The sequence below is a fragment of the Macaca mulatta genome, chromosome 3 (assembly GCF_049350105.2).
Source record: "Macaca mulatta isolate MMU2019108-1 chromosome 3, T2T-MMU8v2.0, whole genome shotgun sequence".
Lineage (NCBI taxonomy): Eukaryota > Metazoa > Chordata > Mammalia > Primates > Cercopithecidae > Macaca > Macaca mulatta.
The window spans coordinates 50,632,242-50,648,086 of record NC_133408.1 but is presented as its reverse complement, the minus strand read 5'-3'; the positions used below and the strand labels follow the sequence as shown (position 1 = coordinate 50,648,086).

Genomic DNA, 15,845 nt, shown 5'->3' with positions numbered 1-15,845 from the left:
CTTTGGGGATTAAGCTGTCCAGCTCCTGGATTCTGCAACACGAAGGCAGATCCCTAGGTATTCATCAGCCAGCAAGGTCCTGCGCCTCTCTACAAAGCCATAGGCTGCTCCTATGGGTGGTGGGCTTACAGAGGGCTTTTCAAGCCATCCATTTCCTAATCCACTTCAAGGCTCTTGCCTTCTCCCCTCTGGCGTAGGTTGAACCTGTTCACGAAGGTAGAGAGCCCCTGCCTCGGTTTAAGGCCAATCAACCTCTGAAGCTAAAATTTTCTTCTTTCGGCCAAGAGTGGTGGCTCATGCCTGTAATCCCAGCACTTTAGTAAGAGGCGTTCAAGACCAGCCTGGCCAACATGGCGAAACCCCGTCCCTACTAAAATTACAAAAATCAGCCGGGTGTGGTGGCATAAGCCTATCATCCCAGCTACTCGGGAGGCTGAGGCACAAGAATCGTGAGCCGAGAACATGCCACTGCCCTCCGGCCTGGGCAACAGAGTGAGACTCTGTCTCAAAAAAGAAAAAATAATACTCTCTCTTTTTTTTTTTCCTTTCATGCTTAGAAAAGGAGAGGATTATTGATTATGTAACCCCCAGAGGAGTGGTCCCTGTGTCCCTGTGGGCAAAGAGAGGAACTGGAGGGCTTCGATAACAGGTGAAGATCCCTCCTGACCCCCAGGAGATCTCTCAAAGGAAAGTGACTTTCAAGTGACTTCGACATTCTACGGAGCTTGAGTCGGCCAGGCGCAGTGGCTCTCCCCCATAACCCAGCAATTTGGGGTGACAGAGGACGGAGGATTGCTTGAGGCCAGGAGCTTGAGACCAGCTTGGGCAACGAGCAATACCCCATCTCTACAAAACATAAAATAAATTAGCCAGGTGTAGTGGTGCACACCTGTAGTCCCAGCTACTCGGGAGGCTGAGATGAGAGGATTGCGTGAACCCAGGAGTTGGAGGCTGCAGTGAGGTATGATCGTGCCATTACACTCCAGCCTGGGCAACAAGGCAAGACCCCGTTTGGAAAAAGGAAAGAAAGGAATGCTTAAGTCTTCAAGGAAAGGAGCAGGATCTTTGGTAAGTTGAAAGGCCTGAGCTCCACGGCCTCTTTGATGTCTGCCACTCGGAAGGTCTGTGGTCTCTGCAGCCAGCACTGAGAAGCTGCCGTCATCAGAAGCTACAGGGACCTGGCCTGTGCAGGGCTGCCCCTTCCTGGAGCTGAGCAAGGGAGCCTGGCCCTGACCTCAGTCCCCACGAGTTGACCTGCCTCGGGGTCGGTCTTCCAAGCAACATCCAAAAGGATATTTCTGGCATGTTTTTCCTTTACAGCCACTTCCTGCGTATTAATGGCCTTATTGATGCTGACAGTCTGAAAAACAAGAAGGGGGGAGGGGAAATGAGGATGAGATGAATAAGCCTCTGAGAGTGGCTGAGACCCTCCCAGATGCCTGCCCCTTTCTCCTCCTCCAGTCATCCTCCCCCAGCCCCATGGGTGGTCAGTCCCTCTGCAGGCGCCCAGCTGGGGGCAGAGGTGGGCAGCGCTCCCGGGAGTCAGCTGGCTGGGCCGTCCTGAGGGAGCGGGCACCGCTGCCTGGCATTGGCTGTGCCCAGCTGCTGCTCCCGCCTGCCACTCACTCCCTTGGCACAACAACATGGCAATTAAAGCCCGCACAAAGAGATGCTTTTCATCCCCCAAGCAAACATTATTTCTCCCGGAGCAGGAGGAAGAGGCGCAGAGATCAGGGATCGACCGTGGCCCAAGAGCATCCAGCTGCCCCTCTCTCCCCTCTAAACCTTCCACGGAGCCTTCACTGGCTGACCAGCACCGGCAGTGGCCACTAAGTCTTTGTTTTCCCACACTCTTGGGCATTTTCCAACTCCTAAGCAAATTCCCTTGTACTTCCTTAATGACATCAAATGACATTAAACATTCCCTCTCAATCGTTTTTAAAATTGTAACTCTCTCTTTTTTTTTTTTTTTTTTTTTTTTTGAGGAGTCTCGCTCTGTCACCCAGGCTGGAGTGCAGTGGCCCGATCTCAGCTCACTGCAACCTCTGCCTCCCAGGTTCAAGCGATTCTCCCACCTCAGCCTCCCAAGTAGCTGGGCCTACAGGCACCCGTCACCACACCCAGCTAAGTTTTGTATTTTTAGTAGAGACGGGGTTTCACCATGTTGGTTGGCCAGGCTGGTCTTGAAATCTTGACCTCAGGTGACCTGCCCGCCCCAAAGTGCTGGGATTACAGGCCTTGTGTTTTTTCCTTTTGAGATGGAGTCTTACTCTGTCGCCCAGGCTACAGTGCAGTGGTGCGATTGTGGCTCACTGCAGCCCCTGCCTCCCGCGTTAAAGCAATTCTCCTGCCTCAGCCTCCTGAGTAGCTGGGATTACAGGCGTGCACTACCATGCCCAACTAAGTTTTGTATTTTTAGTACAGACGGGGTTTTGCCATGTTGGCCAGGCTGGTCTCGAACTCCTGACCTCAAGTGATCCTCCCGCCTCTGCCTCCCAAAGTGCTGAGATTACAGGCGTGAGCCACTGCACCCAGCCAAATCATAACTCTTTTTAATTTTGCAAAGTGCATATACATAGCAGTACATTTGCACAAACACAGAAATGGGATTATACCATGTAGGCTGTTTTCTTAAGTACAGATTTTTTCCTTTTTCTGTTTTGATGTCATTCTATCCATATAACCCATGTTAAAAACCTGTTATGTATCACATACATACACCCACACATACACATAAATACCTACATACTGAAGAGGTTAATTTTGCCATTGTTCTACACAAATTAGATTGTCATATATAGACTTCTCCACATCTCGGTTTTCTCACTTGAATATATCTCCTGGAAAATTCTGCAAATGGGCTGAAAAACCTCTAGTTTTTTTTTTTTTTTTTTTTTCCTGAGACAAGATCTTGTTCTGTCCCCCAAGCTGGAGTGCAGTGGCACAATCATGGCTCACCACAGCCTCCATCTCCTGGGCTCTAGCGATCCTCCTGCCTCCGCCTCCTGAGTAGCTGGGATTACTGGCGCATGCCACCATGCTCAGTTATTTTCTTTATTTTTGGTAGAGACGGGGTCTCGCTGTGTTGCCCAGGCTGGTCTCCAACTCCTGGCTTCAAGTGATCCTCCCACCTCAGCCTCCCAAAACACTGGGATTACAGGCATGAGCCACTGTCCCCAGCCAGGAATTATCTTTAAAATTTTAGGTGTGATAAATATGTTGTGGTTAATTTTTAAAGAGTTTTTTTTAAACAGGCTCATACTGAAATATTTACTGGCAAGATGATACAATGTCTAAGATTTACTTCAAATAATCCCGGAAAATAAAAAATTTGGTGGTTGATGGTATAGACTCACGGATCAGCAAACTACAGTTACAAGCCACAACCAGACTAGACTAACACCTGGTTTTGAAAATAAAGCTTATGGCCGGGCACCGTGGTTCACGCCTGTAATCCCAGCACTTTGGGAGGCCGAGGCGGGTGGATTACCTGAGGTCAGGAGTTTGGGACCAGCCTGACCAACATGGTGAAACCCCATCTCTACTGAAAATACAAAAAATTAGCCGGGCGTGGTGGCGGGCGCCTGTAGTTCCAGCTACTCGGGAGGCTGAGGCAGGAGAATGGCGTGAACCCGGGAGGCGGAGCTTGCAGTGAGCCGAGATTGCGCCACTGCACTCCAGCCTGGGGGACAGAGTGAGACTCTGCCTCAAAAAACAACAACAAAAAAAAACAAAAAAAAAAACAACTTTGACCCGGTAATCTCACTCCTAGGAGTCTATCCTTTGGAAATAAAAACTTCTTTTTTTTTTTTTTTCCTGTTTAGACAGTCTTACTCTGTTGCCCAGGCTGGAGTGCAGTGGCATGATCTTGGCTCACTGCAAACTCCACCTCCTGGGTTCAAGCGATTCTCCTGCCCAAGCCTCCCGAGTAGCTGGGACTACAGGCGTACGCCACCATGCCTGGCTAATTTTTATATTTTTAGTAGAGACAGGGTTTCGCTATATTGACCAGCCTGGTCTCAAACTCCGACCTCAAGTGATCCACCTGCCTTGGCCTCACAAAGTGCTGGGATTACAGGCGTGAGCCACAGCACCCGGCCAGCATTTTTTTTTTTTTTTTTTTCTAAGAGATAGGGTTTTGCTGTCTTGCTGTGTTGCCCAGGCTAGAGAGACTTGAACTCCTAGGTTCCAGCGATCCTCCTACCTCAGCCTCTTAAGTAGCTGGGACTATAGCTGTGCACTGCCACATCCAGCTGCTGTTTTTTAAATTCTCGGATATGTTCTTTTTTTTTTTTTTTTTTTTGAGATGGAGTCTTGCTCTGTCACCAGGCTGGAGTGCAGAGGTGCGAGCTCAGCTCACTGCAACCTCTGCCTCCCAGGTTCAAGCAATTCTCCTGCCTCAGCCTCCTTAGTAGCTGGGACTACGGGCACACACCACCACATCAGGCTAACAAATATGTTCTTAAATCCACGTCTCCTTATATATTTTCTTCTCCCTACCAGACTTGACTTTTAAACAGTATAACCTCTGTTGTGAGTTGAATTGTGTACCCCCGCCCCACAAAAAGATATGATCACGTCCAAACCCTTCTCCCCGTACCTATGAATATGATCTTATTTACAAATAGGGCGTTTGCAGATGTAATGAGTTAAGATGAGGTCATACTGGAGTAGGGTCATATTACGGAATGTAACACGACTGGTGATCCTTGAAGAAGATGTAGGGATCCGGACACACGCAGGGAGGATGCTGCGTGAAATGATACAGAGACGAGTGATGCGTCTACAAGCCAAGGAATGCCAAGGACAGCCAGCGGCCACGAGAAGCTAGAAAGGATCCTTCCCAGCCGGGTGTAGTGACTCACACCTGTAACCCCAGCACTTTGAGAGGCAGAGGCGGGAGGATCACTTGAGGTCAGGAGTTCAAGACCAGCCTGGCCAGCACAGCGAAACCATGTCTCTACTAGAAAATACAAAACTTAGGCAGGTGTGGTGGTACATGTCTGTAGTCCCAGCTACTAGGGAGGTTGAGGCAGGTGGATTGCTTAAGCCCAGGAGGTTGAGGGTGCAGTAAACCACTGTACTCCAGCCTGGGTGACAGAGCGAGACTCTGTCTCAAAAAAAAAAAAAAAAGGATCCTTCTCTAGAGCTTTCAGAGACAGCATTGCTCTACCTTGCAAGATGGTGAGAGAATGCAGCCACTCAGTTAGTGGCAATTTGTGACAGCCCCAGGAAATGAATTACAGGGTCCTTTCCCCATCAGATGGGGTCCTCTGGGAGGACAAGAATGACATGCGATGCTTCCCCTACAGGACATGATTTGGGGCTCTCCTGAGCACAGCCGTTGGCTCTGCAGGGTGAGGGTGAGAGCAGTCAGGAAGGAATCTCTGGCCGGCACTTTGGGAGGCTGAGATGGGAGGATCGCTTGAGGCCAGGATTTTGAGATCAGCCCAGACAACATGGTGAAACCCTGTCTCTACAAAAAATACAGAAGTTAGCCAGGTGTGGTGGTTCGTACCTGTAGTCCCAGCTACTAGGGAGGTTGAAGTGGAGGATTGCTTAAGCCCAGCAGACAGAGGTTGCAGTGAGCCGTGATCATCCCCACTGCATTCCAGCCTGGGCGACAGAGCAAAACCCTGTTTCAAAACAACAACAACAACAACAACAACAACAAAATGCAAGAAAGAAGTGACAAGTTGATTCCCCTAAACCTCTCCATGAAGCAGTACTTCTTCTCTCCTATGGAGACACAGTGCTTACAGCTTCCTCTTAACACATCCTTCTCTGGACCTTAGTCCTCAGTGACAGAACTGTCCCAAGCACTGCTGTCTTCTCTGCACATTTCCTCAAGTGCATTATGGCCGTTTAAACCATGTTCTTCCCCCGGGCACCATGACAATGGCAAGATTCTGGCTGCAGACAGACCCCTGGGCAAAGTCTCCATACTTCCAGAGTCCATCAAGGTTGCCTGCAGTCAGAAAGGACTTACAAGGCATATAAAAACGTAGAAGGACAAGAAACCCAAATCTGTAAGATGCTGACTTGGACATGGTTAAGTTCCAGGGGGTTTGGGAGGGCCTATAAGGAATACAGGCCGTGAGGAAGAGGACCACACCAGGTAGTTGGAAATGCTGGAAATGGGGCTGGATGCTGGAAATGGGGCTGGAAATGGGGCTCATGCCTGTAATCCCAGTACCTTAGGAGACTCAGGCGGGAAGATCACTTGAGGACATGAGTTTAAGACCAGCCTGGGCAACATAGTGAGCCCTCATCTTTAAAATTCCCATAAGCCACGTAAAATAATATACCATGAGTTTGTAACTACGGATCCTCTGAATGTGTGTGTGTAGCTGAGAATCAGGAAAGCTCCGTGCAGTAGTGTTGAAAGGAGAGAGAAACCTTTTAAACTGAGATGCTGCTCAAGGAAGACTTCTTAAAGGGAAAGGAGGGATAACTCGGCCCAGCTACTGTCCCTGCCGTTACCCACTTCTCTCATGTATGCCTCATAGGAACTCTGGGATGCGGAGGGCTGTTGTTCAGAAAGGCGGAGAAACTCACCCGAGGTCATACTCTTCGGTTCCAAGCCCCGAACCACCACCCGCTCTGTACTGTGGAGGGGCTCGGGCTGGCAGGGGACTGGGTCCAGGGTTCTGGACACAGACAGGCCTTCCGGGCAGAGGAAGTGCCACAAGTAAAGGCATCAAAGTGGAAGAACATGGAGCGTGCAGCCTGAGGGGCAGGGGGGATGGGGGAGAAGCCAGGAAGCAGGTGAGGCTGCCTATGGGAGGCCAGTGAGCTTCTGAGCGGCAAGAAGGGATGACAGCAGGTGGAGGGGAATGGGCCAGCAGCAGCGGCAGCTGGAGTAGAGCTGGATGGAGCCTGGAGGTGAGAATTCAGGGAGGAAGTTTTTTTTTTGTTGTTTTTTTTTGAGACGGAGTCTTGCTCTATCGCCTAGGAAGTGCAATGGCGCGATCTTGGCTCACTGCAACCTCCGCCTCCTGGGTTTGAGTGATACTCCTGTCTCAGCCTCCCAAGTAGCTGGGATTATAGTTGCACACTACCACACCTGGCTAATTTTTACATTTTTAGTACAGATGGGGTTTCGCCATGTTGGCCAGGCTAGTCTCGAACTCCTGATCTGAGGTGATCCGCCTGCCTTGGCCTCTCAAAAAGTGTTGGGATTAGAGGCATGAGCTACTGTGCCTGGCTGTATTTTTATTTAATGTATTATTATTATTATTTGGAGACAGGGTCTCGCTCTGTCACCCAGGCTGAAGTGCAGTGGTGCAATCATAGCTTACCGCAGCCTCCACCTCCTGGGCTCAGGCGATCCTCCCACCTCAGCCTCCTGAGTAGCTAGCACCACAGGCATGTACCACTATGCCTGGCTAATTGTTTTTTTTTTTTTTAATAGAGATGGGGTCTCATTATGTTGCCCAGGCTGGTCTTGAACTCCTGGCCTCAAGCAATCCTCCTGCTTCAACCTCCTAAACTGCTGGGATTATAGGTGTGAGCCACCGTGCCCCACCAGAAGCTATTTAATAGCATAAAAGTACGGGAAAAATGGAACCAAAATGAAAGATGTGAAAGTGGAAATGACCCAATATAATGTGGGCTATAAAACGAGCTTCAGTAGGACTGGCAGATAGGAGCTCCAGGTTACAGGGAGACAGCGGAGTGATGCATCCATGGTGCCTCCAAGATGATGCAGAGACTTTGGGAGGCCGAGGGGGGCAGATCAGTTGAGGCCAGGAGTTCAAGACCAGCCTAGCCAACATGGTGAAACCCCATCGCTACTAAAATACAAAAAATGAGCCGAGTGGCTTATGCCTATAATCCCAGCTACTTGGGAGGCTGAGGCAGGAGAATTGCTTGAACACGGGAGGTGGAGGTTGCAGTGAGCTGAGATCCCGCCATTGCACTCCAGCCTGGGCGACAGAGTGAGACTCCGTCTCAAAAAAAAAAAAAAAAAAAAAAAGATGATGCAGAGGCTCTGGACCTAGATAGGGGGAGTATAGCAGCAAAGGCCACAGGCTGGGAGATACTTTAAGAAAAGGACCCAAAGGAACAATGAACAATGAGGCCAGATGGCTCTTGGGTAAGAAATAGCCATTTTTAAAAGAATGAGGAAGTGAACTAGCGATAACAGTGGTGATAATCATCAAGCCGATGGCCCTAATGAGTGCTTAGACCAGGTCCCTTTGTATGAATTATCTTATATAAAGTCTTACAACTCTACAACCTATCAGTAGGCATGTATTAGTATTAATCAGCTCCATTGTGCAGATGAAGAAACCAAGGTACCTGAGATCTATTAGGCTTAGAAAGGCTAAGTAAGCCTGGGTGGGGTGGCTCATGTCTGTAATCCCAGCACTTTGGGAGGTCGAGGCTAGAGGACTGCTTGAGACCAGGAGTTTGAGACCAGCCTGGGCAATATAGTAAGACTCCTATCTCTACAAAAAAAAAAGTTTTTTTAAATTGTCAGGTGTGGTGGTGCACACCTGTAATCCCAGTACTTTGGGAGGCTTAGGTGGGAGGATTACTTGAGGCCAGGACTTTGAGAACAGCCTGAGCAACACAGTAAGACACCAAAGACACCATCTCTACAAAAAAAAAAAATTTGAGACAGAATCTTGCTCTGTTGCCCAGGCTGGAGTACAGTGGTGTGATCTCAGCTCACTGCAACCTCCGCCTCCTGGGTTCAAGCAATTCTTCTGCCTCAGCTTCCCCAGTAGCTGGGACTGCAGGCACACACCACACGTCCGGCTAATTTTTGTATTTTTAGTAGAGACGGGGTTTCACCATGTTGGTCAGGCTGGTCTTGAACTCCTGACCTCAGGTGATCTGCCTGCCTTGGCCTCCCAAAGTGCTGGGATTACAGACGTGAGCCACTGTGCCGGGCCTAAAAAAAAAACAAAACAGAAAAAAAGAATTAGCCAAGTGCAGTGGCTCATGCCTGTAGTCCCAGCTACTTGGGAGGCTGAGGCAGGAGGGATCACAGGAGGATCACTTGAGCCCTGGAGTTTGAAGCTGCTGTGAGCCATGATCACGCCACTGCACTCCAGCTGGGGGACCAGAGTGAGACCCTGTCTCTAAAATAAATAAATAAAAACAAATAAAGAACTGCTAAGTAAACTGCCCAGGCCTGTAACATCAGCAAGGGTAGGGCAGGGGTTCAGACTTTGCAGGGTGACCGAGCTCAGGCTCAGGATCACAATCTCAGCACTAGACAAGGCCCTCTACGTAACAGAGACACGATCAGAATCCACATACTGGAAAAATGGGTTAAACTTCACAAGATGAAATCTAGTAGGTATAAAGGAAATTTTCTATACTTAGGCCTAAACTCACTGGCACAGGGGAGCTGTGACTCAAAGCAGCACTTGTGAAAATAATTAAGGTGTTTTGGCTGGGCGCGTGCCTCACGCCTGTAATCCCAGCACTTTGGGAGACTGAGGTGGGTGGATCACGAGGTCAGGAGTTCAAGATCAGCCTGGCCAAGATGGTGAAACCCCGTCTCTACTAAAAATACAAAAATAATTAGCCGGGCGTGGTGGTGGGCACCTGTAATCCCAGCTACTAGGGAGGCTGGGGCAGTGAATTGCTTAAACCCGGGAGGCAGAGAACGCTGTGAGCCGAGATAGTGCTACTGCACTCCAGCCTGGGGGAAACTCTGTCTCAAAAGAAAAAAAAAAAAAAAGAATTAAGGTGTTTTATTTGGCTGCTAACTTAGTAACAGCAAGATTTTGATATGGTTGATGAACATGCAAGTCTGATCTCTCTGGATGCATTAAAAGGAGTATAGTGTTCAGAATGAGGGAGCATATGGTTTCAGTTCTCTACACCGATAAGGCCATGCGTGAAACACTATTCAGTTTCAGGTTTTATACATTATGAAGGAAACTAACAAGCTGGACCATTTCCAAAAGACAGTGACCTGGATTGAAATGGATTTAAGGTCTGAAGAAAATTTAGAGAAACATCAATGTTCTGAAGCGTGACCATCTGGAAGCAGGAAAAACTCCAGAGGCTCGAACCTAGACCAATGGGCAGAAGTCCATCCAGAGAGGCAGTTTCTGGATGAACTTAAAGCTGTCTCATGAAAGAGAACTCCTCATTATCAGAAACACACATGCAGAAGAGAGGCAGCCTCTCTGGGTTATTGTGAAAAAGATGGACAGGCTCAGATGACATTAGATGACTTCTAGGTCTCTTCCCATTTTTAGACTCTGAAAAGTCTCTGGATATCAAGCCAAGGAACTGTGATCTGATGGGTACTGGGGATCCACAGAAGGTTCTTGAGCAGGGGAGGAACCTGATACAAATGACCCTCCGTCCTCCTGAATGAGTTACTTCTCCAGTGCGCTAAGGAAAGTGGGGAACACCCTGGGAGTCACCGCCTCCCAGTATGAATCCAGTGCAACTGACAAGGACCTGGCCTAACCACTGGCTTGTGGAAAGAAGTTTCCTCCTAAACCAGCAGCCAGAATGCACCTGTAAGCTCTGCCTGAGCTTGCCAGGACTGTCCCAGACCCTCCTCCTGCTGCTCTCGGGGAGCTCACAAGAGCTCTCAGGCACTGTCATCATCGCGCCCAAGCTCCCCAAGCAACACTTCATCAGAGGGACTGTATCCATGAGGCAGAGTCCACCCCATGGTTTGGGGCCCATTGCCCAGCCTGTGGCAAGGCTTCTTGGGGGCTCATTCTGGGTTCTAAGGCAACCTGTGGGTCCCCCAGGGGGCTGGGGAATGTCAGATACTGAGAGGTTTCCAGGGCGGAAGTTCCCTGCTAAGACCAGTTTCCCGTGGCTCTCCACCCCACCCTCTACCATACACACCCCCTGTTCTTTCTACTTTCCAAACCCTGACCTCCTTCAAGCTCATACCCAACGGTACCGTTTTCTTTTTTTTTGAGATGGAGTCTTGCTCTGTCACCAGCTGCAGTGCAGTGGCGCAATCTCAGCTCTGTGCAACCTCCTCCTCCCTGGTTCAAGTGATTCTTCTGCCTCAGCCTCCCGAGTACCTGGGACTACAGGCATGTGCCACCATGCCCAGCTACTTTTTATATTTTTAGAAGAGATGGGGTTTCACCGTGTTGGCCAGGATGGTCTCAATCTCTTGACCTCCTAATCGCCCACCTCAGCCTCCCAAGGTACCTTTTTTTTTTTTTTTTTTTTTTTTTTTTAAGATTTAACCAAGCTACTCAGGCCAACAAGGTATTTTTCTCTCTTCCTTCTTTCTTTTCTTTTCTCTTTTCTTCTTCTTCTTCTTCTTCTTTTTTTTTTTTTTTTTTGAGACAGTCTTGCTCTGTTGCCCAGGCTGGAATGCAGTGGCACAATCTTGATTCATTGCAATCTCTGCTTCCCAAATTCAAGTGATTCTCCTGCCGCAGCCACCAGAGTAGCTGGGATTATAGGCCTGCACCACCACACCTGGCTAATTTTTGTATTTTTAGTGGAGACAGGGTTTCACCATGTTGGCCAGGCTGGTCTTGAACTCCTGACCTCAGGTAATCCACCTGTCTCAGTCTCCCAAAGTGCTGGGATTACAGGTGTAAGCCACCTCGCCCAGCTCTTTTTTTTTTTGTAAGAGACAGGGTCCTGTTCTGTCACCCAGGCTGGAGTGCAGTGATGTGATCATAGCTCACTGTAGCCTTGAACTCCTGTGCTCAAGCGATCCTCCAGCCTCAGCCTCCCAAGAAGCTGGGACTTACAGGCATGTGCCACCACACCCAGCTAATTATTTTTGTATTTTCTGGGGAGATGGGGTCTCCCTGTGTTGCCCAGGCTGGTCTTGAACTCAGGCTCAAGTGACCCTACCCTGACAGCCTCCCAAAGCACTGAGATAAGAGTTGTGAGCCACCGCACCTGGCCTTTATTTTTCTTTTTCTGAATTCCTATTTCTCTCAACATGTTTGACACTGAGTATTACCTTCCCTCCCTATGCAGACTAGAATCCCAAGGGCAGATACCCTGCCTTCTCCTTCCCTATAGGCCCACAGTTGCGAAGGCAAGTCATAAGTCCATAAATCATCAGGACTGGCTGCTTCCCAGCACTCCCTGCTCTAATGTGTACCAGGTAGAGGCCGGGCATGGTAGCTTATGCCTATAATCCCAGCACTTTGGGAGGCCGAGGCAGGAGCATCTCTTGAGCCAGGAGCTCAAGACCAGCCTGGGCAACATGGTAAGATCCCATCACTATTAAATATATATAAATATATATACACACACACACACATATATACACACACAAACATACACACACAGACAAACATACAGACACACACACACACACATATATATATATTTTTTTGAGATGGAGTTTCACTCCATCTGTCTCCCAGGCTGGAGTGCAGTGGTGTGAGCTCGGCTCACTGCAACCTCTGCCTCTCAGGTTCAAGTGATTCTCCTACCTCAGCTTCCCGAGTAGCTGGGATTATAGGTGCCCGCCACCATGTCCAGCTAATTTTTGTATTTTGTATTTTTTTTTTAGCAGAGACAGGGTTTTACCATGTTGGCTAGGCTGGTCTTGAACCGCACCTGGTCTTTAAAATTTTTTTAGATGGAGTCTCAGGTACACCAGGTGCGATGGCTCATACCTATAATCCCAGCACTTTGGGAGGCTGGGGTGGGCAGATTACTTGAGGTCCGGAGTTCAAGACCAGCCTGGCCAACATGGCGAAACCCTGTCTCTACCAAAAATACAAAAAGTAGCCAGACATGGTGGTGCGTGCCTGTAGTCCCAGCCACTTGGGAGGCTGAGGCAGGAGAATCACTTGAACTGGGGAGGCGGAGGCTGCAGTGAGCTGAGATGGTGCCACTGCACTCCAGCCTGGGCGACAGAGTGAGACTCAGTCTCTACAAAAAAAAAAAAAAAAGTCCCAGGTATGTGATTCACAGTCTGTTGAGAAAATCTACTCCCTTCTCCTCCCAGCCGCAGGCTCTCTGAAGGACATCATTTGGTTCTGAACTGTTCCCAGCTCCTCCACAGGCCAATGCCTGGGGGCCCCTCCCAGCGCCAAGGGTGGGCAGTGCAGGGCTCAGTGTCTCACCTCTGGAGGGGGCTCTGGGTTAGGGAACATCCTCTGAGAACAGGCTGTTCTCTGGACTTCCCTGGAGTCACACAGGACCTAAGACCAAGCCGTGTCTCCCCTGAAAGGGTGGCATTGTCCACCACTTCCTGACTCAGCAGGCCCCGTGTCCCGGCTGGTTCCGGAGAGCCAATTACCAGCAGGCACCACAGGAAGGGCGCCTTTCTCCCAGCCTCTCTTCCTCCCTCCCCAGCACTCCCTGTCCTCTGCTTGCCTAGGACAGCCCGGCCAGGCGGTGGCCAATGGGAAACCCTCTGGCCTTGCTTGTGTGGGGAGCTGGGCCTGGGCCTGGCCTGTGGGGCCAATTGGACACTGTCCGGTCACACACACACAGATCTTGGCAGGAGCCCAGCCCTCAGGCTGCCAAGGCCAGGCTGGCGCACAAAGGTCTCATGGCAGGAGCAGGCACAGGGATGTGCCCCGGGTGGGGGTGGCAGGTCCCAGGCAAGGGGCCAGAGAAGGAAAACCTGAGAACAGGCAGCACAGATGGGAAAGGAGAAAGGCAAAAGAAAGGCAGAGGAGGCCGGGCGTGGTGGATCCACCTGTAATCCCCAGCACTTTGGGAGGCGGAGGCGGGCGGATCACCTGAAGTCAGGAGCTCGAGACCAGCCTGGCCAACATGGTGAAATCCCGTCTCTACTAAAAATACAAAATTAGCCAGGGGCGGTGGCGCGTATCTATAGTCCCAGCTACTCAGGAGGCTGAGGCAGGAGAATCACTTGAACCCAGGAGATGGAGGTTGCAGTGAGCAGAGATCGTGCCACTGCACTCCAGCCTGGGTGACAGAGAGAAACTCTGTCTCACAAAAATATAAAATAAAGGCCAGGCGCGGTGGCTTATGCCTGTAATCCCCGCACTTTGGGAGGCCAAGGTGGGTGGATCACCTGAGGTCAGGAGTTCAAGACCAGCCTGACCAACATGGTGAAACCCTATCTCTACTAAAAATACAAAAATTAGCCAGGCATAGTGGTGGGCGCCTGTAATTCCAGCTACTTGGGAGGCTGAGGCAGGAGAATCACTTGAACCCGGAAGATGGAGGTTGCAGTGAGCTGAGATCGTGCCATTGCACTCCAGCCTGGGCAACAAGAGGGAAACTCCGTCTCAAATAATAATAATGTTAATGATTTTCTTTTAAAAGAGCTTGTAATCCCAGCACTTTGAGAGGCCGAGGCAGTCAGATCACTTGAGGCCAGGAGTTCAAGACAAGCCTGGCCAACATGGTGAAACCCCGTAGAAAAATTAGCTGGGCATGGTGGCAGGTGCCTGTAATCCCAGCTACTCAGGAGACTGAGGTGGGAGGATGGCTTGAGCCCAGAAATTCAAGGTTGCAGTGAGCTATGATCATACCATTGCACCACTCCAACCTGGGACACACACACACACACACACACACACACACACACACACACACAGAAGAAGAAGAAGAAGAAGAAAGAAAGAAAAGAGAAACAGAAAAAAAGCTGGCCATTTTATTTTTTTGTGAGACAGAGTTTCTCTATTTTCGCCCAGGCTGGAGTGCAGTGGCGCGATCTTGGCTCACTGCAACCTCTACCTCCCGGGTTCAGTAGAAAAAAAGGTTGCAGTCCAGGTGGTAACAGCTCAGGTTAACAGCTGGAACCTTCCACCTGAGTGAGGATGACAGGGAGAGTACAGAACCAAATGGAGATCAGGTGAGCCTGGGAGAGTAGACAGACAGGTGAGGCAGGGAAAGCCAAACAGCATCTCCGCCACAGGGAGCCTTCCATGCTCCGTGAGACTGCTCTGGTCCTAGCTACAACACTTGGAACTTGCTGCCCAACATCAGTGTCTTTTTAATTCTTCTCTTGATCAAAAATAATAATAATAGAGCCATTGTCACTAGATTATTGGTAGCAGCAGGAGCCACTGACCCTCACTTGGGCCTCTTCCTCCTCCCAGGCACTGCACTGCTAATTTACTTCTCATCCTCCTTTGGGCCTAGAGGGCAGGAAATCTGGGTCCCTATTTTCCAAGACAAGCTACTCGCAAGTAGCACAGCCAGCAAGAAGTGAAGCCAGAGTTCAAACCCAGGTCCATCTGAGAGCGCCTCCTCTCCCACACCGTGCTGCCTTCTTTTTTTTTTTTTTTTGACAGAGTGTCGCTCTGTCGCCCAGGCTGGAGTGCAGTGGTGCATCTCCACTCATTGCAAGCTCCGCCTCCTGGGTTGACACCATTCTCCTGCCTCAGCCTCCTGCGTAGCTGGGACTACAGGCGCCCACCACCACGCCCGGCTAATTTTTTGTATTTTTTTTAGTAGAGACAGGGTTTCACCGTGTTAGCCAGGATGGTCTCGATCTCCTGACCTCGTGATACGCCCGCCTTGGCCTCCCAAAGTGCTGGGATTACAGGTGTGAGCCACTGAGCCTGGCTGTGCTGCCTTCTTTAACTCCCAGGGTCCAACACAAACCTGTCATCAACTAACATCCTCCACCCTACTGTCTGCCTCACCTTCTTACCTGTGACATCTGGCCCCCTTGTTTTTTGTGGGGGTTTTTTTGTTTGTTTTTTTTAAGAGGCAGGGTCTTCCTCTGTTGCCCAGGCTGGAGTACAGTGGTGCAAACATGGCTCACTACAGCCTCAACCTCCTGGGTTCAAGCAATCCTCCCATCTCAGCCTCCCAGGAAGCTGCGACGACAGGTGCATGCCACCACACCTGGCTAATTTTTAAATTCTTTTGTAAAGATAGGGTTCGCTATGTTGCCTAGGCAGGTCTCAATCTGGCCTCAAGTGATCCTCCTG

At 49.9% G+C, this 15,845-nt stretch overlaps 1 protein-coding gene and 1 long non-coding RNA gene across 10 annotated transcripts in view; both read right to left on the bottom strand.

Annotated features, from left to right (window-relative positions):
* Window positions 1-15,845, bottom strand: part of HIP1 (huntingtin interacting protein 1) — a 211,693-nt gene that overhangs the window by 72,830 nt on the left and 123,018 nt on the right. For 7 of the 9 annotated variants that reach the window (XM_001109894.5, XM_077996432.1, XM_077996431.1 and 4 more), the window contains exon 2: window positions 1,297-1,360. In XM_001109894.5, the coding sequence (XP_001109894.3) occupies window positions 1,297-1,360 (64 nt within the window). Of the gene's footprint in view, window positions 1-1,296; window positions 1,361-13,049; window positions 13,227-15,845 lie in introns of those variants that run through there. The other 2 variants (XM_015133304.3, XM_077996434.1) reach the window with 1 other exon arrangement.
* LOC144339777 (uncharacterized) lies at window positions 4,104-7,975 on the bottom strand. The gene is made up of 3 exons (XR_013415152.1): window positions 7,881-7,975; window positions 5,035-5,407; window positions 4,104-4,421 (listed from the first exon to the last, which is right to left on the bottom strand). It is a non-coding gene; the product is annotated as an uncharacterized LOC144339777 (long non-coding RNA).